Source organism: Ixodes scapularis, unplaced genomic scaffold (assembly GCF_016920785.2).
Source record: "Ixodes scapularis isolate PalLabHiFi unplaced genomic scaffold, ASM1692078v2 PGA_scaffold6__148_contigs__length_123643588, whole genome shotgun sequence".
Classification (NCBI taxonomy): Eukaryota; Metazoa; Arthropoda; class Arachnida; order Ixodida; family Ixodidae; genus Ixodes; species Ixodes scapularis.
In genome coordinates, this window is record NW_024609881.1 from 81,800,579 (window position 1) to 81,826,964 (window position 26,386).

General features: G+C 47.8%; 2 protein-coding genes across 2 annotated transcripts in view; one reads left to right on the top strand and one right to left on the bottom strand.

Annotated features, from left to right (window-relative positions):
• Nucleotides 1-60: 60 nt before the first annotated feature.
• Nucleotides 61-3,357, top strand: LOC8029115 (PHD finger-like domain-containing protein 5A). The gene is made up of 4 exons (XM_029993913.2): nucleotides 61-145; nucleotides 277-300; nucleotides 2,190-2,356; nucleotides 3,135-3,357. Exons 1-4 carry the CDS (start codon nucleotides 94-96, stop codon nucleotides 3,222-3,224), a joined length of 333 nt encoding a protein of 110 aa, XP_029849773.1. The 5' UTR covers nucleotides 61-93; the 3' UTR covers nucleotides 3,225-3,357.
• A 3,042-nt stretch (nucleotides 3,358-6,399) lies between these two features.
• LOC8029114 (caskin-1) overlaps nucleotides 6,400-26,386 on the bottom strand; it is a 164,868-nt gene continuing 144,881 nt past the window's right edge. The window contains exons 13-22 of the mRNA XM_042294605.1: nucleotides 25,908-26,018; nucleotides 24,498-24,599; nucleotides 22,140-22,278; nucleotides 20,231-20,371; nucleotides 17,384-17,667; nucleotides 16,246-16,554; nucleotides 15,121-15,320; nucleotides 13,315-13,706; nucleotides 11,658-11,748; nucleotides 6,400-9,987 (exon numbers count right to left, since the gene is read on the bottom strand). Of these exons, the coding sequence (XP_042150539.1) occupies nucleotides 9,828-9,987; nucleotides 11,658-11,748; nucleotides 13,315-13,706; nucleotides 15,121-15,320; nucleotides 16,246-16,554; nucleotides 17,384-17,667; nucleotides 20,231-20,371; nucleotides 22,140-22,278; nucleotides 24,498-24,599; nucleotides 25,908-26,018 (1,929 nt within the window). The 3' untranslated portion in view covers nucleotides 6,400-9,827. The remainder of the gene's footprint in view (nucleotides 9,988-11,657; nucleotides 11,749-13,314; nucleotides 13,707-15,120; nucleotides 15,321-16,245; nucleotides 16,555-17,383; nucleotides 17,668-20,230; nucleotides 20,372-22,139; nucleotides 22,279-24,497; nucleotides 24,600-25,907; nucleotides 26,019-26,386) is intronic.

A 26,386-nucleotide genomic window follows, 5' to 3' on the forward strand; every position in this document is an offset into this window, starting at 1 on the left:
CAGCGAAAGATATTAGTCGATTAGAATCGCACTGTCCTTACTTTCTGAATCGCAGCATACTCGCGGTAAACATCAAGTTTCCCAAGTTTCAAGATGGCGAAGCACCACCCCGATTTGATTTTCTGCCGAAAGCAAGCCGGCGTTGGTATGAAATGCAACCTTTTCTCTCATGAATTAGCACCATATGTGCTCTAACGACCGACTCCGGTCCCGGGAAGTGATGAGACTCGATGTTATGTCTTCGTATCACTAACTTATACGGTCTTTTCTTTGCAGCCATCGGGCGCCTCTGCGAGAAGTGTAAGTAGTGAACGTATGAATGTCGTTGATATATCTTGGGCTGCGGTATTACAGCCGCACTGTACTCGAGCTATCAGTTGTCTATTTAAGACAAGGCATATCCGAATGTTAGTCACAGTGTATGCCCCTGCGACTAACTTGTTGCCGCGACAGTAACGTATTGTAGCGACCGGGGAGGGATAACAGTAGCACAAACAAAAGTGAGCCTGCCTATTTTCCTTCATACGTGAAGTTAGCCGCGAGAGAAACTAAGATTCCATCCAAAAATGCGCCTTCGGGGTACGAAGAATCTGCCCAGCTTTCAAAAGGCAAAGGTACTCCAAGACGACGTCCGACAAATCTTTCAGCCTTCCCACTCTGGTGAAGAGGGAAGGCCAGCGAAGCTGTACAATGGAAAGTAATGGCCGGCCGCAAGTCGGCAAGCCAGAGCGGAAAGGCTGGAAAGGTTGCCGCCGTCGTTCATAGATGGCGGTAGCTGTCCGAAGTTTTGTTTCGACATTTATTTGCCCGCGGACACGATACTGGAGAAACTAGCCCCCAACAGCTCCGCTGTAAAAATTCATTCTGAGCGGCATGTCTGAAGCACATGTTTTGTTGTTCATAAATCGCGGCTTAAAAGCACAACCCAATTAGCTTCAATACGCCTCGCAAGTGGGCTCATTTTCGTCTTCTGCGCATGAGAAAGGAAGTAGCGGTGACGTCAGAACGCAGAGTCCCGATTGGCTGATCGCCACCCCCTATCTGAGCGTCGTCTGCTCCTTTGCAACGTCGTCTGCTCGCAACATCGTCTGCGTCTGTCTTACCTTTCCTGCGACTTTCGGAGCGAACTCGACTTCGCCTTTAAGGGAGGGCAGACGAAATAACTCGAGCGTTACGTTGTTTTCGTCTAACAACTAGCAGACGCGCATCAAGGAGGGAAGTCAAAGGACTCACTGGCGAGGTGTCCCGGGGCGCCGAGGTTTGTTTGCTTAGTGTCCGCAAGTTCCCTCCCAAATACTTTTTACCTCCATTCGTGTGCGGCGAGACCCCTCACTCTTTAACGGCGCCGGCGGGTTGGCGCAGTTAACGTCGTCTGCTTTACGTCTGGTAGTCAAAGCGATGGCTGCTTTACCTTTCCTGCGTCTGTCGGAGATTCGCCGCTTTTTCACCGGCGAGAGTCACCGTTGCCTCGGGAAACAAGGAGATAACAAGAGGAAGAAATTGACCTTTTAATCTAAAATTGAGGTCAGCGATCAAAGTATAACACGGGAAGGGTTCACAAGGGTCGCGCGGGCATATTCCATTCAGCACGTCAGCCGGCCGTGGGCAGACGGTCGCCGAGTCGCGGAGTGCCTGCTAGGCCTAACTGCCCAGCTCGTTTGGTCGCGTTCGGTGGAATCGTCGCCGTTGGAGCTTTTCCCCGGTGTCTGTGGATCCAGCGTTCTTGTTCGTCGTGCTCTGTTTCAAGTAATTTTTACTTTTTTTTGGCTGCTTGAAGTCAGGACGCGTGAGAAGCTCACGTAGAAAAATAAACGTCCTTGGGTCGTCGCGACCGCGACGCTGTCGGCCATGCTGAGTTGATCGTAAGAAGTGCGTAAGACAGCTTCGGAGCTGTTGTAGGATTTCGCCGTAACCTGCGCAAAACTTGCGAAAATTTCGTTTCGTGAATCTGGCCTCTGCACTTCCGAAAGTCGCAGGAAACGTAAGACAGACGCAGACGACGTTGCGAGCAGACGACGTTGCAAAGAAGCAGACGACGCTCAGATAGGGGGGCTCGATCAGCCAATCAGGGCTCGGCGTTCTGACGTCACCGCTACCCCCTGCGCAAGGAGCAGACGAACTTGCCCTCCGCATATAATTAAAACATGCATTGACTTTCACACTAACTCAACCTTTTTCTTCGATCAAAGGCGACGGAAAGTGTGTCATCTGCGACTCCTACGTGAGGCCTTGCACGCTGGTTCGTATCTGCGACGAGTGCAACTATGGATCCTACCAGGGCAGATGCGTGATCTGTGGCGGTCCAGGGGTCTCCGACGCCTACTACTGCAAGGAGTGCACCATCCAGGAGAAAGACGTGAGTTGTAGGGCTTGATGCGACACAACGTTGGCAGGCAAAGTGTCCACATCTCCGAATGTACACACCTGCTGTTTTCACCCCGAAACGTGTGATCAAGTGACATTACCGACAATCCACAATTTCCAGACGGTTTAGGCTTCATTGTTAGGTCGGACAACAGAATGCACTAGCTTTTGCAGGATGTCCCTTCCGAGTCTAGGAGTTAAGAACGATTTGGAGCCGAAACAAGTTGCCCAGTTTCAGAAGATTTGTAGAAGACTTTACGGGATACAAAGCACCTGTAAAGCGGCCGTTCCGAAAAGCTTTTATTCGAAACCCATTATCGTTTTGATGAGAGCATAAACAATAACGATTATGAGCCACTGCTGTAATAGCAATGTTTACAGAGGCTGTTAACAAGCAGGCATAGAGGAAATCTGCTCTAAGGTTCCTGTTGCCCAATAATTTTCTTTCAGAGTTTGTTTGTTGTGGATTCTTTACAGGTTTGATAAGTTAGTGGTGTGTGAACAGTGGTTTGAATCAAATAGCACTGAATCATCCATAGTCTTTCCAGTGCACAGGAGAAGTCTTTAAAAAATTCTTGAAGCTAGTTATGACACTGCACCCTTCGATTTTAAGGGATATTTGTACACCCATACCAATCACTCATCGGCCCGCTTCTCAGGTTCGTGTTCAGTAGACGATTAGCATTTCATTTGCAATTTTCCGTAGCCTCAAACCAAAACTAATTTTTCTTCCTTCCTAAACAAAAGCAAACATTGTTTCTTCATTGCAGAGGGACGGATGTCCGAAAATTGTCAACCTTGGCAGCTCGAAGACTGACCTGTTTTACGAACGAAAGAAATACGGCTTCAAAAAGAGATGACAGCGTCGCGGCGAAGCCTCCTTGCCGGCGTGGTCGAGGCTTCTGTCAAGTTCAATTTTCTCATCTCTGAAACATCTTCTGTCAGTTTTGTCTTTCTGAATAATTCACTTCAATAAATTTGTAACACGAGTAAGCTGTCGTTTATCCAGACTAGAATGGTTACTGAACCAACATAACAATGCTGGCAGTTTGTGGCATCACACATAGGTTCAAGCGTAGAATGACACCTCAGTGCTTGTACATCTTAGAGCAAGCAATGCCCAATCTATTCGCCTCAAGATCGAACCATGTCGCCACCGTGCGGCTGAAATTGGAAACATGCGAAAGCGGGGATACCGCCGTGCGTCGTCTGCTACGGGCGCACCTTCAGAAGCACGGATCTCGACGACGCAAGCCCGTTTCCGGCTTAGCTTGACCCTCCTTATTAAATGCTTGATGTTTCTGTTGCCGTTTCTTCTTACTAAAGGTTGTGTTGTATCGTTTCACAGGCGTAGAAATTCAGCAAAGCGATTATTATTAAGTCGAAAGCTTCCATAATCTTGGTGTGTTGGTTTGTATGCAATCGCTGGTCCCACGTAATTTTGTTATCTCGCACAAACCATAGCTTCCATAAAACATTGAATGTTGAATGGATCTGTGGTTTGGTATGAAAATTAACCCAACTAGGTTCTCCAGTCATATTACACGAAAGACACTAAAACCACATTTTTTTTACTAGTTCTACTATGTCATAAATGGCATATTGCATTCCCAATTTAAACTTCAAGTTGTGAGGCCCACAGAAATATGAACACGGGAAGCCTTTTAAAGTGAAGTATTTTTTAGTTATTATTTAAACAGTATAATCACCCTCGGTAACATGACAAGCATGCTTAAGTGGTTTACTGTGCAAGCCTGTGTCATAAAACAGAGTTATTACAATGTACGCTAGAGGTTCAAGTGGCGCTAGTGTGCCGACTCGAATTGAAGCAGACAGCAACCAGTCGAGAGTTGACTTCCGGTGATGCATTTCTATGGGAAAAAGTGAGTGCATTTTCTTCTGCGCTCGATCATAAGAGCAAATATCCCAAATAATTCGTGTGTACTAGGTAGCTTGGAACATTTCTCAGTAAGGCCGACGAAATAAGTGGTCAGTTACGCTGTTTTTCTTTCAAATTCATCGCATTAAAAACTGTGCTAAAACGGCTTCGTACCTGTATCTATGTGCACTGTCGGACACTGTTAGCGCGAACACGATGTCGGTGCTTTCAGTATGAGGGATACACGTGCCAAACGAACGAAGAACGTCTGAAAATTATGAGAGACAGCAAGAACTATGCAGCAACACTGCATCAGTAACTACCCGTGCATGTACGATCAAAATAAATTGAAGGCCACGTAATCTATTCCGATTTTAAGCAAGTACTGCTTTATTCTTTCTGCTCTGAGCGAGGATGTTAGTTCTACGTTCAAAATATCACCCGCACGCTCGAAATTTTTGAAAACAAGCGCCCGTTAAAGCTGTCTGGCAGAGAAAACAATCCGAAGAGATACCTTTCATAGCCCACGGCCTTTATTCTCTACGTTTTGAATGTTTTTATCCGCTCATGGCACGACGGGGTCATTTTCGTATAGTGACAGGACTGGCATATTAGCAATATATAAGCGTGACTGGAATGCTGGCGAGCCTTGAACACACTATATTCCTTTCGATTGTAATTTTTCTTTGAATCGTCGCTTGTCTTTTTTTTTTTTTACACACTTTCTGCGAAACACTCGTTCAGAACTGAAATGTAGCGAAGTTAAACGTCGTTCACTGATGAAAAAAACTGCGCTAACTAAAGCAATTACACTTTTACAATGTTAATCAAGGTACATACTATTCGGTACGACCCAAATAACCAAAGTGTTCCATGTTATTTTCTGGCGAAGAGACAAAATGCACGCGCGTTTTTCCATAGGAATGCACAGGAGCACCGCAAAAGTGAACTGGTCGCCATCTGCTTCAATTTACGTCACGGACGTAGACACTAGCGCCAGTTGAACCTCTAGCGTACATTATAATAACACTATGTCATAAAAGAAATAAAGACGTCAAAAATATTAAAGCAAGCATTTTTTACTCCTTGTTGACTTTCTAAAGTACAAAATTCCAATTAACCGGCAAAGAAAAAAAAAATTCGCAATTAAAGCATCACCGAAATAATCTCAAGATTAATCTATGAACTGCCCAGTCTCGATATACGTTAGGCGAGGGCGGAGGGGGATCGGAAAGTGTCGTGAAGCTCGCTAGCCCTCATCAGTTGTTTTTGTAGGCGTTGAAGTAGGCATTGAAGGAACTCAATAGCACAGTGATTTCTGATACAGCGCTAACTTCTCCTCATACTAAATATTTATATTTCTGCAAAAGCTAGAAGTTAAAAAAAAATGCTCAGAAGCTACGATTTCACAGTCCACAGTACCAGTATTATGTTATCTGGGTTGAAACTTATTGTTTTGTTGAATTCCCACGCTCATGACTGATACACCCATTTTAAAGAAAAAAATATTTAACGTAACTATTCCAGTTCTGCCGGAGACAGGCATCAGTCGTGGTGATCCATGCTTTCCAACGCCTGCCTAGAGCAGACGACGAACCCCCAGAAGCGATTATTTAAATTTAGGCTGCACGTTGGCAACACAATTCAATCTTCACTGAAGCACCGAACAGTACCGCACCCCTCTCCGCTAGAATTGTTTTCCCACAAATAGTCTGCGACAAAATAAAAGCTAGAATATATACGCCGTCTTGCGCGCGAACAAGAGAGCCTATGAGCGGCCGTTTTTCTATCTCCGCTTTGATGATGATGATAGCGCGACAGTAGTGCCACCTCTAGGTCGATCTCGAGGCCAATAGAGCCAATATTCAATGTTCTTGAGAAACGACCACATTAATCAATGCCTCACCCATAGTAGTTTGTTTGCTACTGTCCAGACTACAATGCTTTCATCATTCATGCAACATCTAAATTTGATATATTTTCTACAAGGAACAAACTGCCGAGTTGCCGTATCTTGATTCCCAATGTTAGTACGGTGTTTGCATAATTGTGGATTAACGTCCTCAAACCTTTGTGCAGTTTTCGGTCTACCGCAGTAAAGATGTCCAAACAAAAAACCACAATTTCTCGCAGGTAGAAACACACATGAGGCCACGTTGTATCGTTAGAATTCTCTTTTATTCCAAAAATGAAACGAAAAACGGCTGATGAGAAAAGGGGACAAGTCACGCAGGCCCAAGACAAGTATGTTCTCAAGTTTGTTTTCTGCATCGCTTCTGTTTTTCGTAAGCCACCTTGTTTTTGTCAAGTTCTAAAAATAGCAATGGTCTATGACATCAAATTATCTAAGCACAGTAAACGTTTCTGCCTTGGAATGACTGAGGGGGAGAGGAGTTATTATAGCAAAGTGCTAGGACCCATTTGAAAACCACTCTTAAAAAAAAACAAAATGTCAGACTTTTTTGCAGCTTTCCAGCGTTGTCAACGTTCCGAATGGCAGACGTAAATGGCGGTGAAGAGAATGAGTGCGACAATGAAGTAATTCATTCTTAATTTACTCCCCAGAAAATCCGACATCCCCAAGTTTTACTTTTTTTTCTTTTGGCACTATGGTTTGACAATAATGGCTAAAAACGGCCCACGCTGAAAAGGTTTTTGAACGCTGGATTGTCAGCTGACCTGAGATGTATGCAGAGAGAGGCCGATGAACGTCGGATCGAGCTCAGAACGTTGGAATACGACGGCAGTAGAAAGCAAAACTGGGGTCTCTTCGAACGTTTGCGAGGATGGGTTTCTGTGCTAGCCTTCTAAGACAGAAAAATAGACGTGACGCGGGCGAACAACGCGCAGGAGATCAACGGTCGCGGCAATTTTAAAGGAACCGGCTGCAACGGGCAGACTTCACAACTTGGAAGTGCGGTGCCAGGTTTTGTAAAACGAGGGGGACAGAGGGGGCAGCATTATGCCAGCAGACGGCAGTTACAACTGCGTCTCGCAGAGCGACCTGTTCGAAAGATGAACGTGATGCAACGATCGAATAAAAAAAAAAAAGAAACATTAAGAAGCACAACTTAGGTAAGAAAACCGAGAACATCGGAAACGACCCCTCCCCAAAAGGATATGAAATCCTGCATCCGCGCAAGATCTTGAAGGAAGAGTTTAGGGGAATACGACACGAAAGGACAAAAGACCACTCATTCGCAAAGACGGCGCCGGCAAGTTTCTCAAAAAATTTGTCGGCGCCGTTAAATACAGGGCTTTTTTTTTTTTTGCCAAAAATGCAACGGAGGGAACGAAAACATGCGTCGTCCCTTTAAGGACGTTCGGCTAAACACAACATCGTAAACGCACAGCGTCAACTACTACTCCTTTTCTGTTTCCACTGGCCAGCTGTGGATCGTAAGCAAAGAAAAACAACGTGCTCGGGTAGCAAATGAGCCAACGCAAGCCGCTAAATTCATTTCGCAGACGTGGCGTGCAGCCGCAATGATAATCGTAACCGACGGTCGCTTGCCGCGGGATTGCGTCAAGGTGGGTGGGTGGCGGGCAGTCGACGTGGGTGGGAAGGGGGCAACTTGTACTGTCGCCTAGACAAGGAGGCGATTGTCCGTCGAAAAGACCCGGCATCTTAAAACTTTGATTTGTGGGGATTGATTGCTTTCTATGTACAGGAAACTACATCTCTCTAAAAACTGCAAACGCTCCGCTCGCACGGTGTATGTCGCAAACAAACTCCCGCTCTCCTCCCTCGTTTTCGGCGGGGGAAGTCGACTTCTCAAAACCGTCTAGCGAAGTGTGCGGGCTGAATTCCGGCCTTCCGCGGACGTGCGACGCAGTCGGCGCTAAGTCGTCACGGTGGCCAAGCTAAACCGATTTGTCGGAACTGGCACGGCCTTCGAAACCCCGCCGCAACTTTCCCAGTCTATTGCCGCCAAACTTGATATGCAACGTGCCGAAAAAAGATGACCGACGGGAGTGCCTCTACACGATCAGCACCAAAAAAGACAGAAAAGCACAACCAATTGAAGCACGGCGCTGCGCGCGCAATGACAAGGAGACGTAAAAGCCTTCCAAAATAAAAAAAACCCAGAACAATCAGACGATATATAATAGGAACAGATTTGTCGAGCGACCAGCTGAGAAAAAAACACACACACAAAAAAAAAAAAGATTCGGTGGCACTTAAGAGAACAAAAGACACCACACTCAAACCCCTTCTCTTCCCCTTAAAAACCGACAACAAAACCCGACATCAACAGAGTCCTTGCGACGACGCGCTCGAAGCGAAAGGGCGCAACAAACGACACTCGTCTGCTAACACTTTCTTGTATCGGTGGAGGGCGACGTCCATGGTGATTCTCGCTTACAAAGGAGTCTTTGCGCCGGCGCCGGCAGGGAGAACTTCTAGCCGGCGCGGCTTGGGCCAACTAACAAGGAGATAACGCGCTTCACGTTTTTTTTTTTTTTTTTTTTTTTCTTCGTCTCGTTTGAAGCACGGCTGGTTTGCTTGACCGTCGTGTCCTCCGGCTGTTTGCACACACCTGACATCGTTTGGACTCGGTGCCGATGTCGTGCCTGCGTTCTGCCGGTGTCGTGCCGTCGTCCTCCCGACTCTAGGAATCGGAGTACCGCCGTTAGATGCAGGCTGTGGGGAGCAGAGAAGCCGCCGCACCGCTCCCTGTGTCGACGTCGGTGCCACTCGATGTCCGTCCCTCATCGGGGAAATGTTTTATCCCCCCCATTCCAAATGGCTGGATCACGACTCCCGATTTTAGTTGTTCCATCTTACCCTAGTCCCGTTTGCTTGTCTCGTGGGCTAATCTTTGGCCCTCAATCCTTTCTAAGTACCCTTTGGACCGAAGCCCTGTTCTGCCTAGTTTTCTCATCCACTGTCTCTTTGAGGTTACAATTCGAGCAAACCTTTTAACCTTTATCATTTTTGTGTTACTCCCACCTGGAAATTCCTCATCCCACGAAATTCCGGTCACCCAACCGTCGTTCCTCAATCTCCGTTCCGGTAGCACCCACTTTAAGATACGGCACAAATCAATGTTGCCGTGGCAGCACCTCGATTAACTCAAAAACGACTATGTCCTCATTCCGAAGCGTCCCAAAAGCAAATAACACCGGCGAATGATCCAGTACTCCTGACACCCAAAACTGGACCATTTTTCTTGTCCAACAGACAACACTCCTACAAATCTGCAACAGAAAACAATTGGTTTTAGCTAAAATAGAGCCTGCCTCATTTTGCGTACCATTTTACAAGAAAAATCAACCTGTATTTCTAGAAAAGAATGCGAACCCTAAAGGTTCATATCTTCCTGCCCTAACCGGAGTTAGCTCATTTATTGCCCCCAAACATTAACCGCTATCTTCCTTTTAATCCTCGGATTCAGGTGGTTCTATCCGAATCACACACATTTATCTTTGATCACAGCCGCAATTTCCGTTTTTGTGCCCGACGTCGGTAAGGGGGGCGAACCGAGGGGCACACTTTTGACGACCGCGGAGCGGCTGTGTCGTCCGCGGGGGTCGCGGTGCCGGCGGCATGTAAAGGTCGGGGGCCGTCCCCAGACGGTCCCTAAGGGTTGCTCAGCTCGCACTCCAGCATTGCATCCAACTGGTCGGTCAGGCTGGCCAGCATGTGCTCGATGTCGTCAATCACGTCTCCCGAGGAGGAGGAAGAGGGAGGAGGCAGGGGGGGAAGGGACCGGCCTAAGGCGGATGGTGTCCCGGAAAGCCTGCAGAGACAAACAAAAAAAAACACTTTCAGAAAAGAAAAATCTTGGCACCCTACTCTTCCGCTTGCAGGTGAAAGGTGGCCGACACCGCGTTGGATCCAAACCGAGAATTAATCTCTCGAGGGTCCCTTTTTGAGGCTTCTACTCGCACAAACCTTTCGCTAAACAACTCGAGCACCAAGCTGAAGGCTGGGAACATAGGCACATGCGCTCGCTTTACCTGTATAAAAGATTAGAGGGAAATAACCAAAATAAGGCATCGAAGGGTCCACATGCATCGTGCCATTCGTTCCTTTTATATTTCACGCTTTAAAAAAGTTACTGCTGCAGACGCCAACAAGCGGAGTGCGTGTAACTGCGCTTGCAGCGGGCTCTTCAGTCCCTGGTTAATTTAGCAAAAAGCGGAGAGCAAGTCATCCGCTTCTTGCGCAGGAATCACGGCGACGTCGAAGCGACGCCGAGCGCCGATTGGCTCCCATTTGAAGGATAGTGCGTAGACCTCAATGCTAAATGCCTCGAGGTCTACCCCTTATTTTTTATTTCAATCAGCCAATAAGAGCTCGGCGTTTTGACATCCTCGCAACCCCTGTGCAAGAAGCAGACGAACTTGCACTCTATATTGCACACGTGGAAGCCTCGACGCGAGCTCAACTAAGAAGCCGTCACTCCCCAATTTCCAATACAGTAAACTTTCGTTAATTCGACCTCGACGGAACCTTGAAATTTGGTCAAATTATCCGAATGATCGAATTAAAAAAAGGACAGAAAAACGATTAAAACTAAACTACCTTTTATTGTCTAAAGTACTCACGGATGGTTTGCTGCTGTCCGCGCTTAAAACGCATGTCCTAAAGCATGCTCCGGAGAGCAGCGTAACTAAACGTCACATCCCCAAAAAATTGCGCGCTACAAAAAAAAAAAAAAGTTTTTTATGAGCCAATTTTTTTTCTTTTCTTTTACTTTTCTTCTTCTATGCGCCAGGCAGCCAGACCGTCGGCGACAAAGAAAAATGAGAAAAAGAAAAGAGAACTCCCGCTTACCGGCGCGCGAGAAGGACCGCACGCAATGCTACAGAAAAGCTCTGAGGACGCTTGCTGAGAAAGCTTTACAAGCCGACCTTAGCGCCGGGCAACCAAATTGTCGGCGACAAAAAATTAAAAAAAAAATAAAACAAAAACAAAACCTGCGCTTTTTGGCGCGCAAGATGGACCGCACACGATGTTACAGAAAAGCGCTTCGAGAGCGCACGCTGTCTCCCCGCCCGATCACGTGCTACGTTCTCCGCGCTACTCCACGCCAGATTGGTTGCCCTGGCTCGTGTTATTCGTTACGGTCCATCTCAACGGCGTAGAGAAGCAGGTGCGTATTTGCGCACATTGGGCTTTCCAGCAAAGGGCCCGTGTTTCGCCGTACGCTGGTTTTTCTGCCGTAGTGCCGTGCAATGTGAGCCCGCGCGCATTCGCTCAGGACGAATTATCCGATGCGGAGTCTTCCCGAGTTCAAACTATCAAACATTTCCTCCCATAGAAATGTAAGGGCGCTCGCCGGAACTTTCGAACACGATCGAATTAAACAAAAAGTCGAATTAAGCGAGGTCTAACTAACGAAAGTTTACTGTAGTGAGTTTGGGATGGTTTGAGAATGAGAGGTCGATTGAAGAAGCCACTCACTTGTCCGTGGGACGAGGAGGGATAGCAGGCCGCTGCTGGGGGGCCGAGTACTTGTCCCTGCTCGCAACGGGCCGCAGGTCTTGGGGGACATCTGCAGGCAAGAAGACGCGAAACATGAAGACGCGAGGCGTGTGGCAGACACCTCGGCAGACTGCGAGGACTCGCGCAGGGGCCCGCAAAAGCATTCCCGAAAAAATCTGCACCGGAGCAACGTTTTTCGTCTCGTCCTTACTTTTCTGCCTTGGCACTGAATACGTGATGTGTTGAGAATCCGTGATGCAATTATTAGAAATGTGGCTAAGTAAAAAAACATCAAGAGAGACGAGACAGTTTCCACCGGCTGGTATGTGATGAGTCGGGTTTAATGGCTCCGAACGTTGGATGTCGTATCTGGTGCCAGGACGAAAGCGTAACCACTCAGAAAATCCTAGCCTTTGATATACTATCTACTGTAAGCAAGCACGACGATCGAGAAAACCCAAGCAGATATGCTGGTCACTTCTTAATCCACGGCGGACACAATGAAAAGGGTTACGCCGGCACAAGGCAGTTTGAAAGCTTCAACTGCACAACAAAAACTTAAGGCGTGGTGTGCAAGCCGTACGAGGGGTTCAGACGACAACCACCATGAACCAAATGTGGGCTGGAATCACTCGAGGATAGAAGGAAAGTCGATAATGAATGCAACTTACACAAATTACCGATATAAGTTTTGCCACCTCCCCAGCACTGAGCAAGGCTGAATCACTCGAAAAATGTTGGACCATACACTTCAGTAAATAACACTTTTCTTTTTTTTTGTGCGGACGATTATTGCTCAGGGTTAATTGCCCTTTGACTGTGTACAGTGTGCAACAGTGTTAATGCAAACACATAAGCAATTTCTAAAAAAATGGTTGTATTTTTCTCGAAAGGGTATTGTGAATAGAGGCGGACTTATCATCTTGCTGCCTTAGGCAGACTTTAACAATGCCGCCTCCCCAACCCCCCCCAAACCCCACTCCCCATGGTCACTGACCATGGGGTGCAGTGTTTTGGGGGGGGGGGGGGGGGGGGGGGATACCTAAGCTTAAAGTTAATTTTTTTTACAGTAGCTAGCTCCAAAGCTAGAATTCCGAAAGTAGCTAAATTTGGAGCTAGATTTAAAAGAGAAAAGTACCAATTGATTCGAGGGCAGCAGCGAATTTGCCGTCCTAGGCAACTGCCTACTCTACCTATTGGTAAGTCTGCCCCAGATTGTGAGGCATTAAACTTGACCTCCCATGTTAGTGCACCAAGTGAACACTTTCCACCACCAAAGTAGTTTTGGTAACTGCCCTTTAAAATTCTGAAGAGAAAAAAAAAAAAGGTTGCTCACTTAATAGCGATAACAGCATTGTGCACTGTACATGCTCCAAATATTGACTGTTTCAAACCTTCGATTAGAAAACCGACGTAACCCTCTCCGGCTTGAATGGCAAAAAGCCATCTGCAGCATTGCTTAATCAAACATATGAATGAAGACGCGTTGCTCAACAAACAAGACTTGCGAGACGATCGCCAAGACCAAAGTTGCGAAGCCTCTCAAAACAAACGCCGACCTACCGGACCGAATCTGCAACATTTTGGGGAACAAGACACGACGACAAAGACGGACCTGAAAAGACGGACCACTCACCCCTGACGGGGACCTCTTCGGGCGAGCTCCGACATCCGTCCGTCGGACTGCTCCGCCTCTCCGCCCCATCCGCAACGCATCCACCTCCATGCGGCGGCGGTGCCGGAGGGGCTTCCCCGGGCCTCTGTTTGATGGTGCCCACATTCTCGTTTGCGAACGGGAGGGACTCCGAGGAGACGCTCGAGCCCCCGGAGTCCTTCCGCCGGATCAGGGTCCCGCTGGGGGACAGCTCTCCGTCAGAGGAGGTGGACGAGGACGAGGAGGTCAGGGTGGAAGAGGAGGAGGCGGGAGGGGGAGCGGGCAGGGGAGGCGGAGGGGGCTCGTCCTCTTCGGCCGCGGCGGGAGGGGGAGGGGGCAGCGGAGGCTCGTCCTGGGACGTCGCCATCGTGAACCTGGACGGAAGGGGGAGAGGGGAAGGCGCGACAGTCAGAATGCGGTCCCCAGAAAAAGGAAGGGAGAGACCTGGACAAACGTGACGTCCAGGCCATTTTAATGTGAAACATTCTTTGCCTAGGTGTTCGGTATTTCCTGAAGCCTGGATGAAAGCGTGGCCGCAAGGCTCGGCGCCGATCGGTTAACGGGAAGGTCGTGTGAGCAGAGGGGTAGGCGAGGAGTTGCACGACCTCCAGCGCGCAATGAAGGAGAGGAGCTCTAGAGTATGGGGTGTTTTCGTCAACATCATTACGTACACTGTTTTGTTGTTGTGAGCTGCCTGTCGCATGTCGAAGGCCAGCGTTCGAATGATTCATGCGACACCGTCGAGCGTGTAGTGCACTGAGGCCTATGGGTTTTATCACGCTGACATCCAAGAACAAAATGACGGATTGTTGTCACATGAAAACGAAGGTCACCAGGTTTACGAGCCCGATTAGCAATAGTATCGCTTCAATCTAGGAACAACTATCAAGCCTACACGTGGTATGCATTAAACTATCTGATGAATAGCACCGTCAGTGTAGGCATCTGGCGTCCGGAAACTGAGCATCGCTAAACGTTTGTGAGGCTGGAACATTTCACGTCTGCAACGCACTTTGCTGTAAATCTTTTTTAAGGCTCTTTTAACAGCCTTTAAATTCACCTGTTATTTCGAGTGAAGCGCTAGGATCTAGACTGGTGTCATTAGGGATCGTGTTTCAAAAATAAATTGGCAGCAAACTTTCTCTCAAAAGTTATCTAATGTGCAAAACGCAGTGTTTAAAGAGTGATTGTTTACATTTGTTTAGAAGACGATATAGAATCCTTTCGACGAGCTAAGAATGTACTGTTTATTAACTGACATCACCCTCCTCTTTAACGTCACCGTGCACTACGGAGAGTATTGGGATGTAATGACCGTAGTACAAGTCATGGGGCATACATTTTAGTTGGCGTAAAGTTTAAAAACGGGCTGCAGACCAAGAGAAAGGTACTGGCATGATTCCTGGTGGGGGGGCATTAGAGTTATTGCTGGTGTGCATTGTTTCACTTATGTTGCCAAGCCAACCAAACTGGTTGCATCGACAAACCCCACCATAGGGCATGCATCGGTGGACAGTTTTCTGGGAGTAGGCGCTTCTGTTATGAGGCATTCAAATCTATACTTGGCAGGAAGCAAAGAATTCGGGGGAAGCTCCTGTTTCCACTTTAGCAGGGCAAATGTTGGAGAGGAGGACCTCCCCTCTAGCGTTTGCACCGCTAGACTCGTAAGAGGTGGGAGGACCCCCCCCCCCAGAACTCTTCACCGACCGTAGGCGTGCACGAAAGACTCGTTGGATGTTCGAGAGGTTGTAAGCTGATGCTGAAGCACGCACGAAGGCAGTCGCCCACCTGGAGGTGAGGCTCTGCACGCAGGTTGCGAAGGCGGTCTCGGCCATGTTGGCCTCCTGCTGCCTCCGGATGGAGTTGGTGCGCTTGGGGGGTGCCGGGGCACACCGCTTGCCGGACTCCCAGTCCGAGCCCAGCTTGGGGTCCGCCTCCTTGGGCTCAAACTCCAGGTCCGGGCTGTCCAGGAGTGCACGAGCCGTCACCTGGGGACGAGGACATGCCGAAAGACGATTGTCGATGTTCACAGCCTAGAGGAGTAGCCCCCTTGCCCTGACTGCCCATGTCATTAGATCAAAGTCAGTTGACAAGCTTCCTGGATGCCTGGCGCATTTTCGTGGCGCTCGCTACACTACCAGCCTGACCACGGGACAGAGCCGGCAAAACATTCCCCGTGGTGAAAAAAGGATTTCATCACGGTTTTTCGTGGTAAACATAAAACTTCTGCAAAAGTCGGTGCACAAAGAGCCCAGTTCAAAAATGGCAATTCTTTGTTGCCCGTGGACGCGTTGACCCCGGTGGCACTAAGAACGCCGCCCGCCCGTACCTGCTCGCGTGAAGGCAACAAAGAAGAATCGATTTCGAACGTTGCTCTTCCATGGAGCTTGTCAACTGGTAGATCTAAGAATGTTGCTGACTGCTACCAAGCCAGAGAGTGCAAGTTGAGGGATGCATAGTTTACTTTTACGGCAGGGAAGACATGGTCTGAATTCCTCTCAAATGCCCTGCACACCAGATTCCACCTCTAACTCACAAGTTCCAATCTAAGCCATAATTCTTACCAGAACACACGTTGATGTCTGAACCAGAATACAATCCAGAATCAAGCCACGATTCAAATCAGAAGCCAAGTCAGAGTACAAGTAAGAATTCAAATCAGCATTGAAGTAAGGATTCAAAAGTCATAAATTCAAAACAATCGTTAATTCTAGATGAGAATCCAATCCAGAATCCGGCCTGATTCCAAACTACTACCCGAGTAAGAATGCAAGTACGAATTCAGGTCAGAACTTGAGTCAATTCTCAATTATAGCTAGAATCTAACCCACAACCCAGCCAGAATCTAAACCACAAGCTGAATCCCGAGTCTGAACCAAAGCCACATCCCGAGCCCAGGAGTCACCTCCTCACCTTGGCCACCGGCCTGGGCTTGACCAGGCCCCTGGGCCGATGCAGGGTGGCCGTGCCGTCCGGCTCGTAGCCGTAGTCGTAGCCGTGGTGGGACACCTGCCGGACCAGCTCCGAGTCTGTGTCGTAGCCGTGCTGCCTCCAGCTGCTCACCATCTGGTACCAGTCAGGCGAGGGACCCTGCTGGGGGTACCCCTGCTGCTGCTGGTAGCTCCCCTGGTACTGGTACTGGCCCGGCGGGTGGCCTCCCTGGTACGCCGTGCCACCGTCCTCCAAGCTCTCCAGGGATCGGCCGCGATTGGGAGAGCGGACCTGCAGGGATGGCGGTTCGCAAAGAATATGCTCCAGTTTGGTGCCGAAGTACAGATTGGAGCCAGCTCTACAGAGCAGGCTCTGATGGCCGTTTCCCAACAGAGTCCTATACTCCGTCTCATCTTATGATGAACTAAAGCCCAATGCTACAGGCCACCGAATCCAATCACGAGCCTGTCACAAACCATGTGGTATGTTGGCTCCGTTGTAGGTATCAGCGTGCCAAGACACATCATGCGGAGGCAAATTTTCCGTCCACTTATTGAGCCCTTGCAGCGGCTCCATTTCCTCGCTACTACTGAAGACTAGCGAAGGGAGCCTTCTTAAATACTGTGTGAAAGCAATGTGACAAAGAGAACCCAGGATCAGAACCAGTGCTTATTAAGAAAAAGATGATGAGTCAGATCGAGTGTTCGACACGGGAGCGTATGTACTGACCACGTGTGGAAGGGAGATGCAGGTTCGGGTAAATACACAAAGATTGGATTGGAATGTTTTGGCGAAGGCGAAACGACTTGTTAGTGTTACCTGCGCGCTTTCCAACTTTTCGAAAGAGTTGACATGTTTACGAAATATGACACAAATGTCTATGAAACTCAATGCCACTTACCTTTGCTTCACCAATATAAAATAGCGCACTATAACGGAGAACTATATGCGTAAGATTAGTGCTCTTCATATCAAAATTTCTCTCGCACACTTTCGTGACGCGTATGCAAGCTTTTCCCGAGGTAGTGCTCCGCCCGCTGACCTTCGAGCCCCAGTCCATCACAAAGTGTGACGGAGTACAGTAGCGTCGGTCGAAGTCAACAGCGGTCTGCCCACCCACCTGCATGGCGAGAAAGTCGTGCTGGTACAGGTCCGAGGCGCCCAGGGCCCCCTGGTGCTGGTAGAGGGGGCCTCCGAAGTGCGGCTGTCCCTGGAGCAGCGACTCCCCGCTGCCCGCCCGGTGGAAGCGGGGCGGCGACTGCTGACGGAAGGTGCGCAGCTGCGGGGCGGGGTCCCCCTCGGGCCGGGAGAGGGGCACCGCGTTGGCGTGGGGAGGGGGCGCTTCCTGCGCCGGGGGGGGCGGCGGCACGGCGTGGTGGTACGGGTGACCCAAGGGGATGAGCCCTGCGAACGTCAGGAGGAAAGGGAAGGGCCATGAAGCGACGGTTACTGTCAAACGTCCGGTGCTGCTCTCTGTGCGACGGAGGAGAGCTGCTGCTTGGAGAGACCGTGAAGCGACGGTTCACGGCCAGCCAAGTGCGTTGTCGCGGACAGCAAAGAATCGACGAGCGCAAAACTAAAATTGCAGTTTTAATCGGCAAACTTGTGCCAGAAACGAAAGAAAAACGGGCGTTGAGAAAGCAGCTGCGAGCGTTGAAGGCGACGGTAGCAAGCGTCGAGGTGCCGGCGGTACAGCTGGCTAGCGCGAGAATGCGTCGTCGTCGGGAGAGCGAGTCGGCAAGGCCACTCTGGGTTCCTGATCTACTACAATCGGGTTCTCAATCCATTCCACCTAGAATGTTCGAACACTGAGCACTCGAGAGACTGACTCAGCAAGGTCGAGTTGGCCTCCTTACCTATTACTTTCGACGTCAGCGTAAACATGAATGTTCTGGAAGTACGGGGAAGCGTTCCCTCTCGGCTATGCACGCGGCAATGTCATGACTTGAGCTTTCTGCTTTCGCCCTATGTCATCACTAGATGGCTTCGAGGTAAATAAAAAAATTAATGAAATGAAATGAAATAAGGCTAGTAGCAGCTGTTCTCTTTTTAAGGGATGAAGGCTGGTGCTTAAGGAGGCCATGAAACGATTTGTCACTTTGTTAGTGCAAACTTCTTGAGAAAGGAAGGCTGGAGATTGAAGGGACACGGAAACAATGTTTCTCTTCGGACAACTAGAACTGCTCTCTTTGTGAGGAAGGAAGCTTGGTGTTGAAAAAAACCCACTAAACCTAAGAAAAATGACAATGTTTTTTTTTTTTTCTAAGTAATTAGGACAAGCAAGTCTCAAATAAATGTTTGTCAAAAATAAAATTGCTTAGTATGTGTATTAAGGTTACAATTCAAATTTTTCGATTTTCGGGCGAAACCGAAACTGTATTGCTGTGGGATAATGATGATAGCATTTGTACCCAACTAGTGTGAGCTTTGAGGTCCACCGAACTCAGAGCACACACTAGTTGGGTACAAATGCTAGCTAGCATCATCCCACAGGGGTATAATTCCGGCTTCGCCCGCAAGTCGAAAAGTTTGTATCGTAACCTAAATACTACAGTAAAATCCTGAGATGCCCCACCCCCGAAAGATAGCTTGCCCCTATTTTTGGCTTCATTTTCTATATTTTTTTTGAACACCCAAAGATAGCCCTCTTCTAGTAATAGTGGTGTAGGGATCAATGATGGCCTCGACGTAAATGTGGCTAGTTAGCTATAACGGCATATAAGCAAACACTGCTGACCAAGAAGTACAGTCATCTTTGTTTCGTTACCCCTTGCCACCATAACAGGCTTGGAAGGGACGCGACCCAAAAATAGCAATGTTTTAAACTTTTCTTGATTGTCAACCGAGAGTTAGCCCACTTCATATTTTTCCCCCGATTTGCTCTTGATGCTAGGTGGGCCATCTCTCAAAATTTTACGGTCAGCAATATTTTTTTTTATGAACATTTATTTTAAGGCATGCCTGTCCTAACCAGGCAGAAGAAAGACAATTTGTTTTAATAGGTTCAGTGCCCCTCTAAAGGGAAACTGGAGTAGTTCTGTATTTGAGAAGAAAACAGTTAAATTTTTTTTATTTCGTCTCCAGGATCACGAGCATCAAAGTTATATCTCAAACTGATATGCCAAGTAGCAATAACAGCACTTTCAAAACCGAGTTGAAGCCTCCTTCTTCCAGACGCGTCTGGTGAGAGGAGAAAGTCACGACGTAATATACAGAGATCTCAACATTTTGGCACCATCCGCAAGCCTGGCCCGAGCAGTAAAAAGCACTCCACGCGTTCCCTCATAAACAGCAAGCGTCAAGACAGGTTGTTTTTTTTCACGTTTATTGATACGCTTGGCTCAAATATTCGTCATATTCAGATTCACGGGCTCAAGGTACGCTAGAATTCACCTCTAGCTCGATTTTTTCAACAATCTCTTCAACTTTTTCTTCGAGGGACCATGAAGCCATTTTTTCACTTAGGGGTCATCCAGTGCCTCTTTGGGAAGAACTGCTGATGTTTCGAGGGCCCACAAAACAGTACCTCGTTTCTCTTTAATTGGGCTAACTTTGGAGCTATGCAGTCCTCTCTTTGGAATTCTAATTAGCCAATGATCATTTAGTGTAGTGTAACAGCAAATCTTCGGCAATTCAATTTTGAAGCCACACTTACAGTAGCTTCATTGTAGCTGTACTGGTTTTCATTAAACCACGGTTAATAAGTTTGGCTCCTCAAGAAGCATTACTACGTAGTTTCCCCTCTTATAAAGTGGATTGATACGCCATACTTGTATGTGCACATTTAAGATCAGTTATTTCTAACTTTAACAATGAGTAACTGTTTCAAGTGCAAGTGAGATTATTTCTCTTGGACAACCAAATCTTGTAAGGGCTTGCAGCTTATAAAATGTATGCAAAACCTGCTTTTTTTCTGGGCAACAAAGGGTGAAGTTCTATCCCTAAATAAATAGGGAATGATACTCACCCTGCGCAGTTGTCCTCTGAGACAGCACCTGCCCCATGTCAATGCTGGAGTGCCTGATGTCCCCATAGTTGCCAGACCTCCGCAATCCGCTGTTGAGGTCTCGAATCTTCTTGATGGCCAGCATCATTTTCTTTTGGTGTCCTGAAAGAAACCCCATGTATGTTAGCCACCCCACCGATGACATCATTGTGACACGATTGGTCTAACCGTTTCAACAGCTACAACGGCTGCAAGCGGTAATGGTATACAAGTTGGCTTGATACTGCTGCTAATGGTCACGCTTGCGAGGTTGCGAATTATGTTTGTGCCATTTTGTTTCTGCTGGTATGATGCTACGGATATCCATTCCAAGAGAGCCGAATAAAAATACATACTAATCTCAATTACTATAGAGAAAACAATTACGGACACAGAGCCCCCAATATTAATTGCACACCATTGCATCTACCATTTGGAGCCACATTCTAACTTGCTGCAATCCAGAATAAAATAATATATTTTTTCTACTTCATATTCTTTGGTTGTGCATAGACTGTTTTATGTTTTTGCTCTGGCCATTTTAGTTGTTTTCAGTTTGTTTTTTGTTTCTTTTGCCCCGAAATGTTTTTTCCCCTTATGTGATGCCCTTCTTGAGGGGACCCCTTTAAAGAGATACTTCAACGAAATTTGAATTATACCCGTCGTGTTCAGAAATAGGCGGAATATGATCCACAATATCCGTAAATGACAATCGCACGTTTGTGTTTTGAGCATGATGGCTGTATATTTCCTTATGAATGGCCCACTCTGGCAAGCACACGGAGAGCAGCTAGCGGAGAGCATGTCACATCCGGAGCAATCGTGACCCAGTTTGTTTCGCAATGAGCAAAGCTGCAGCGAGGCTGACGTCGTCAGGATGCCCTAGCCGTTCCAGCCACCAAAGCGGACGAAGCATGCCAGCCATCGGGCCACCGCAACTAACCGCAAAGCTGCTTTTGTGTGAATTTCGAGTGACAAGTTAATCTTCCATAATCTTGTAGAAGGAGAATAGCGGCGTCTAGGACACACAACAGAGAGTCCCGTTCAGTGGGGAGTTCCTCCCTCCCCGCTTCTCTTGTGCTGGCCGTAGAGCTGTTGGAATGACTTTAGGTTCAAAGCATGAGTAGTTCTAGGCGAGACTGTTATCGTCACCACCTGTCAAGGTTCCTAGATGGGCACTACAAACGGGGCTTTAGCAACATCCACCAGCTGCTCTTTACTAATCGTTTAATTTGTTTAAAAATTCCTTTTCGTGTCTTTTTCAACAAGATATTTCTGTGTCCAATGTGATTCTGCTCCTTGGAACACGTATAGACCAAAAAACAAGCACCAAAATTTCGTTGTAGTATTCCTCTAAGGTATTTCAACATATTAAAAATAAATTTACTGTAATAGGACCAGGCAAACACTGTTAGCGGCACAAGGTTAGCGGCACCAAGCACATTATTTAAAGTAAAAACAAATGCACCCCAGAGATTCTATGTCTCTATCTTATAAAGAGCATGGGTTCTAAAACTCAGTTCCAGGGAACTGGGGTTTTCTAGAGTACCCTCAGTCTCCACGCTCCACCATTTCCTCGACCGTGCCCTTCCCTAAACAAGGCGTTTTTCCAGTTCAAGAATATTTTAGCAAGCCCAAGCCACCCATTGATACAAAACTATGAGCCAAACAGTTCAAACGTTCGCAAGCTCTGCAGGCGTCCGCAGTGGCTTACTGCACTGATGTTAAAACTAGGAGGCGTTCCTCGGCCATCAGTCGAGAGGGAAAGGCGTTCCTCTCGATCAGAAAGTCCGGCTACCCCTTGATTCGGGGCAAGGAAACGCATCCCAAAAGACGCGACGTGTCCCTTCTTCGGCGGCATCCGAGCGAGGAAGGACGCGGAGTCTCTCACCCAGCTTCTGCATGCCGATGTCCTCGAGGTCCTCCCAGGTGAGGTCCGCCGCCCTGTCTACCGTGTGGTAACCCTGCTGACACAGAGACCCGTAGTACTGCTCCAGCCGCAGCAGCTTCAGCCACGTCAGCAGCGTGTCCTGTCGAGGCCCACGAGGAAGCAGAGGAGGGTCAGAGACGTCGGGAATGCCCTCGCCGATCCGGAAAGACTTCATGTAAGGTCGCGTTCAAGGTCGCGATGCAGGCAGGGGTGCCCAAGACGGCACGAAACTATCTTGAATCGAAGCAGACGACTCCTCGCCCCACAAATCGACCGAACGGAAAGTAAGTCGGTCGTAACGGCAGCACTGCACGTGTGGCAGAGGGATTGGAGACGTGCGAGAGATGTTTTGGCCTCCCATAGTTGGCTGCACTAAGTTTGGCCAAAGCAAATACTTTACCAGGGGGAAGGCAGGAGCTTATCTGCATTAGGCAGAGGGATGGCAGCGCCGAAGCCTCTCACCGCGGGCTAGCTGCTTCGGCGGTCGACTTCTGTCCGCTCTTTTGTTCTTAGCTCCTCTCTCGATGCCTCTACGGGAACATGGGCACTCTATGACCCGCAACTGGGTAAGTCAAGGAAACACAAATGCAGATGGTGACTGCAATGCGATGTCTCAAAGCCGGCATAACTGGGAAGCGTGTGACGCGTGTGTAACCAGGTGATGGCCCACTCATTTTTGTGGCCGTTGTTCTGAACGATCATCATGAAAGTCAAGAAAATATTAGTTTAACTAAACCAACGTCTCCTATTCGACAGCTTGCTGACTATTCACAAAATGTTAGGCACCCCTTTTATGAATGGTGTTCCTATTGTCGGCTGCGTTCCTTGAAAAACAAAGCCGACAATGTAAATGACAATTTCGCCACGCGAAGATAAATGGTAAAAAATATTATGAAGTGCATAAGTCGTCTTACGACAATAAACGCAATACACACTTCTTCCGATCGCAAAACCAAAATCCTTCGTTGCAACAAAATGTCTCTTCAACGCCTAAGAAATATCGAAGTCCGCAAAAATAAAGTCGATAACATCTGGCGTCTTCTGGCGCTCTCGCAACTGTTACACTACCAACTTTCACCATTTGCTTGCCTGCTAAACGTGTCTCCGGCATCTCCAGTTTCCTCACCATTAGTTCTGCACTGCTGTAACGCGTGACTGCACCTAATTACGCACACAGGCACTGCCGCAATAATAAACGTGTCCGGCAGCTTTAAAGCCGCCCGACTTCGTTAAATTTTTAAAGCTTGCCAAAATATGTTAAGACTAGAAAACACTAGGACAACACGACTGAACCACGCACACACCAAATATGCAGGCGGTAGTGAAGCAGCCAAACCGAGAGCTGGCGCTGGTTACCAGCCTATTCAAAAGGGAGAAAAACAATACGCCGCGGCACCTAGCCGCCCAAACGTCTCGGATCCTGCCCCACCGAGCCTACTGTGTTTGCGGAGAATGGTCTGTATTCCCGCAATAGCCTCCTCTCCAGCGTTCACTCTACAAAAGTGGAAAAAGCTGGGCGGAGCTTCCAATTTGTTTTTGACTTATCACCGAATATGTGACAAGCGTCACATTCTTTCTCTCTCTCTTACTTTCATATTCATTCATTCTCGCTCACAGCAACACTCAAACTTGCTCACTCATGCCACACTCACACGAACACACTCAGAATCGCTCACACAAATGCACGCGCCCTCTTAGCAGAAGTCACAGTTTAGATAAGTGCCATTCATTTTCACACCCTCTGGATTCTCTATCAAGAACAGACGGTATTTTTGTAAAAGCACCGGAAAAAAAAAAGACGAGAAGGCACACCCTGAACCTCTCGGAAGGAGCTCGAAACACCATTTTCGGAATTTCATACGAGTTGAAGCGCGCAAACCTTTCAGGAAATGCCATTTTCTGTCTTTTTGAGCGAATTGTCACAGAAACCGAAGGCTGGATCACACACTTACGAATGCTTACATTCTCTTACGACGCACACTCGCGCCATCTATTGGTAGCCGTGCAACCCTAAAAATGTTTGTACTTTTCTTTTTTTTAGCATCATTTTTTGGTCTGAAAAATTTTTGTTTATGTTATAAACGACCGTTTTTCAAAGATAGTATGTACATCCGACCTCACGAACACCTTTGCTCTACTGAAATGCAGTTTCAGAGCCGGCTTATAGATGGCGCCTGCGTGCACTCTTGCCGCAAGGGATTGCAAGAACTTGGTCGTAAGCAGACGCAAGTGTCCAAACCGGCCTTTAAACTTCACCTTGACCAGAGGGTTTGTAACAGCTTGGCTCGAGAGAACAAAAGAGTGGAGGTAACGACTTGCCGGTTTGTAGTCTGGGATCCCGTCCGGAATGTTGAGATTGCTGATTTCGGATTTCAACTTGCGCCGGTGGGCGGGTTTTGTGATTCCGATGGCCGTCAAATCCTGGAAGACGGGAAAAATCCATTTGAATGTCGCAAAGGTGAGGTCAAGAGAATGGGATAAAAGGTCTCAATAGTGTCACATTAGACAAAACTGATGGGTTAGACAATGAGAGATGAAATTTACATCAAAATTTAAAAAGCAGGGGAGTCATTTTTTTTTTTCTTAACGCTAGGCGTTGGACGCAAAGGGCTTAGCAAATTTTATCCATCCATTCACACATACCAGACTGCTCAGATTAATACACAAAAAAACCCTGCTCTTTGGCAGTGTAAGCAAATCTCTCTCTTGTTTACAAATATGTTCATCTTTAGTGGCCGGCAGGTAGTACTTCGGCACAACAAAGATTGGTAACAGGACACGCCTGACACATCTACCATATTTTCCGGATCATAGTCCGCAGACTATAGTTTAAAAACTGAAATGTTATGCAATGCAGACTATCTACAGACTATAGACGTGTGCAAGTGTGGCCTCTGGGCGCCGCCATCCAGCCGCTGGTGATCGTCTGATAGTCAAGCACTGCTGAGGCGCACCGACGGTTTTTAGGCTGGCACCCAAGCAAAGCTTTTTCCATCCACGGTGGCCAGACTAGCTCTCAAAACACGTCTGCTCGCAAATGTCTATACAAGGAGGCATTTCTTCACGATCATTTATCATTACGAGACACGGCAGATTTCATGAAGGACATATGTTACGTTATTGATTATTTCTGAATGATACAAGCTTTTTAGTGCTTTAATAAAGCGGGCTTCTTTCAAGGTGTTTTGTGCATGGGTAATTGTTTCATGAGCGCAGTATGTGTCTGGTGGACTATAGACCGAGTGCAAACTATCTGAAAAAATCAGTCAAAATTTGCCCCTGTGGTCTATACACCAGGTGCAGACTACAACCCCAAAAATATGGTACAAGCATCATTCGTTTTCTGTCGCTAGTGAGACGAGGACACACCTTCGAGATACCAAAGCCGTAGCACTGAATTCTCACCCAGCACCGAAAATTCATCACTGCGGCGCCGTTGCCGATACTCCGTTTCACCTAAGTTGAGACGCAGTCGACGCTACAAGCTGATGGGACCAATCAGACAGTGTCAAAAGTGCACCATCATGGTGTTCGTCAAGTTTCTGCACATGTTCTATCATCGTTGAACCAATCATAGACAGAGAAGGCCCAGTGACTTGCACTCCTCACGTTGCTTGATCGGTCCCATTAGCTCATGGCGTCGGCTGCGTCTGGACTTAAACTAAAACGAGGTGTACCGACATTTAACGAGGTCCTCACTCGTGGCGGAGGCAGACAGAACGTAAATACCTCAGGCGTCATCCTCGATATGGTCGGCATGTCGTAGCCGGCCTGGAGGAAGAGGTGGACGTACTCTTCGAAGTGGAGGTTCTTGAGCCACGTGGTCAGCACCTCCGTGTCCTTCGGGGAAAAGAACAGAAAGAAGTAAGACGACGTAGTCCAAAGACAGTCTCTGTGAACACGTCTGTCTCCGCGCAACTAGAGTCGGCAAAGTTCCAAGAAAACTGTGTCCCCCCAAAAAACGTACAGGGTTTTGATAGCAAAAATAAACCCTGTATCTCCGAACGCTCATTCTCCGCCCGAAGGGAGCAAGCACTAGAGATGCGAACCAGATGCCGAAATTTCGGCACAAATGGCTATCGTAATCGAAAGTTATCAGCAATTTTCTGAAAATTTCTATGGGAAAATGGCGGCCGACGGAGCTCTTAAATACATAGAGCTCCATGGTGCCAGAAACCAAAAGCGGGCAAAAAGGAGCCCCATTTTCC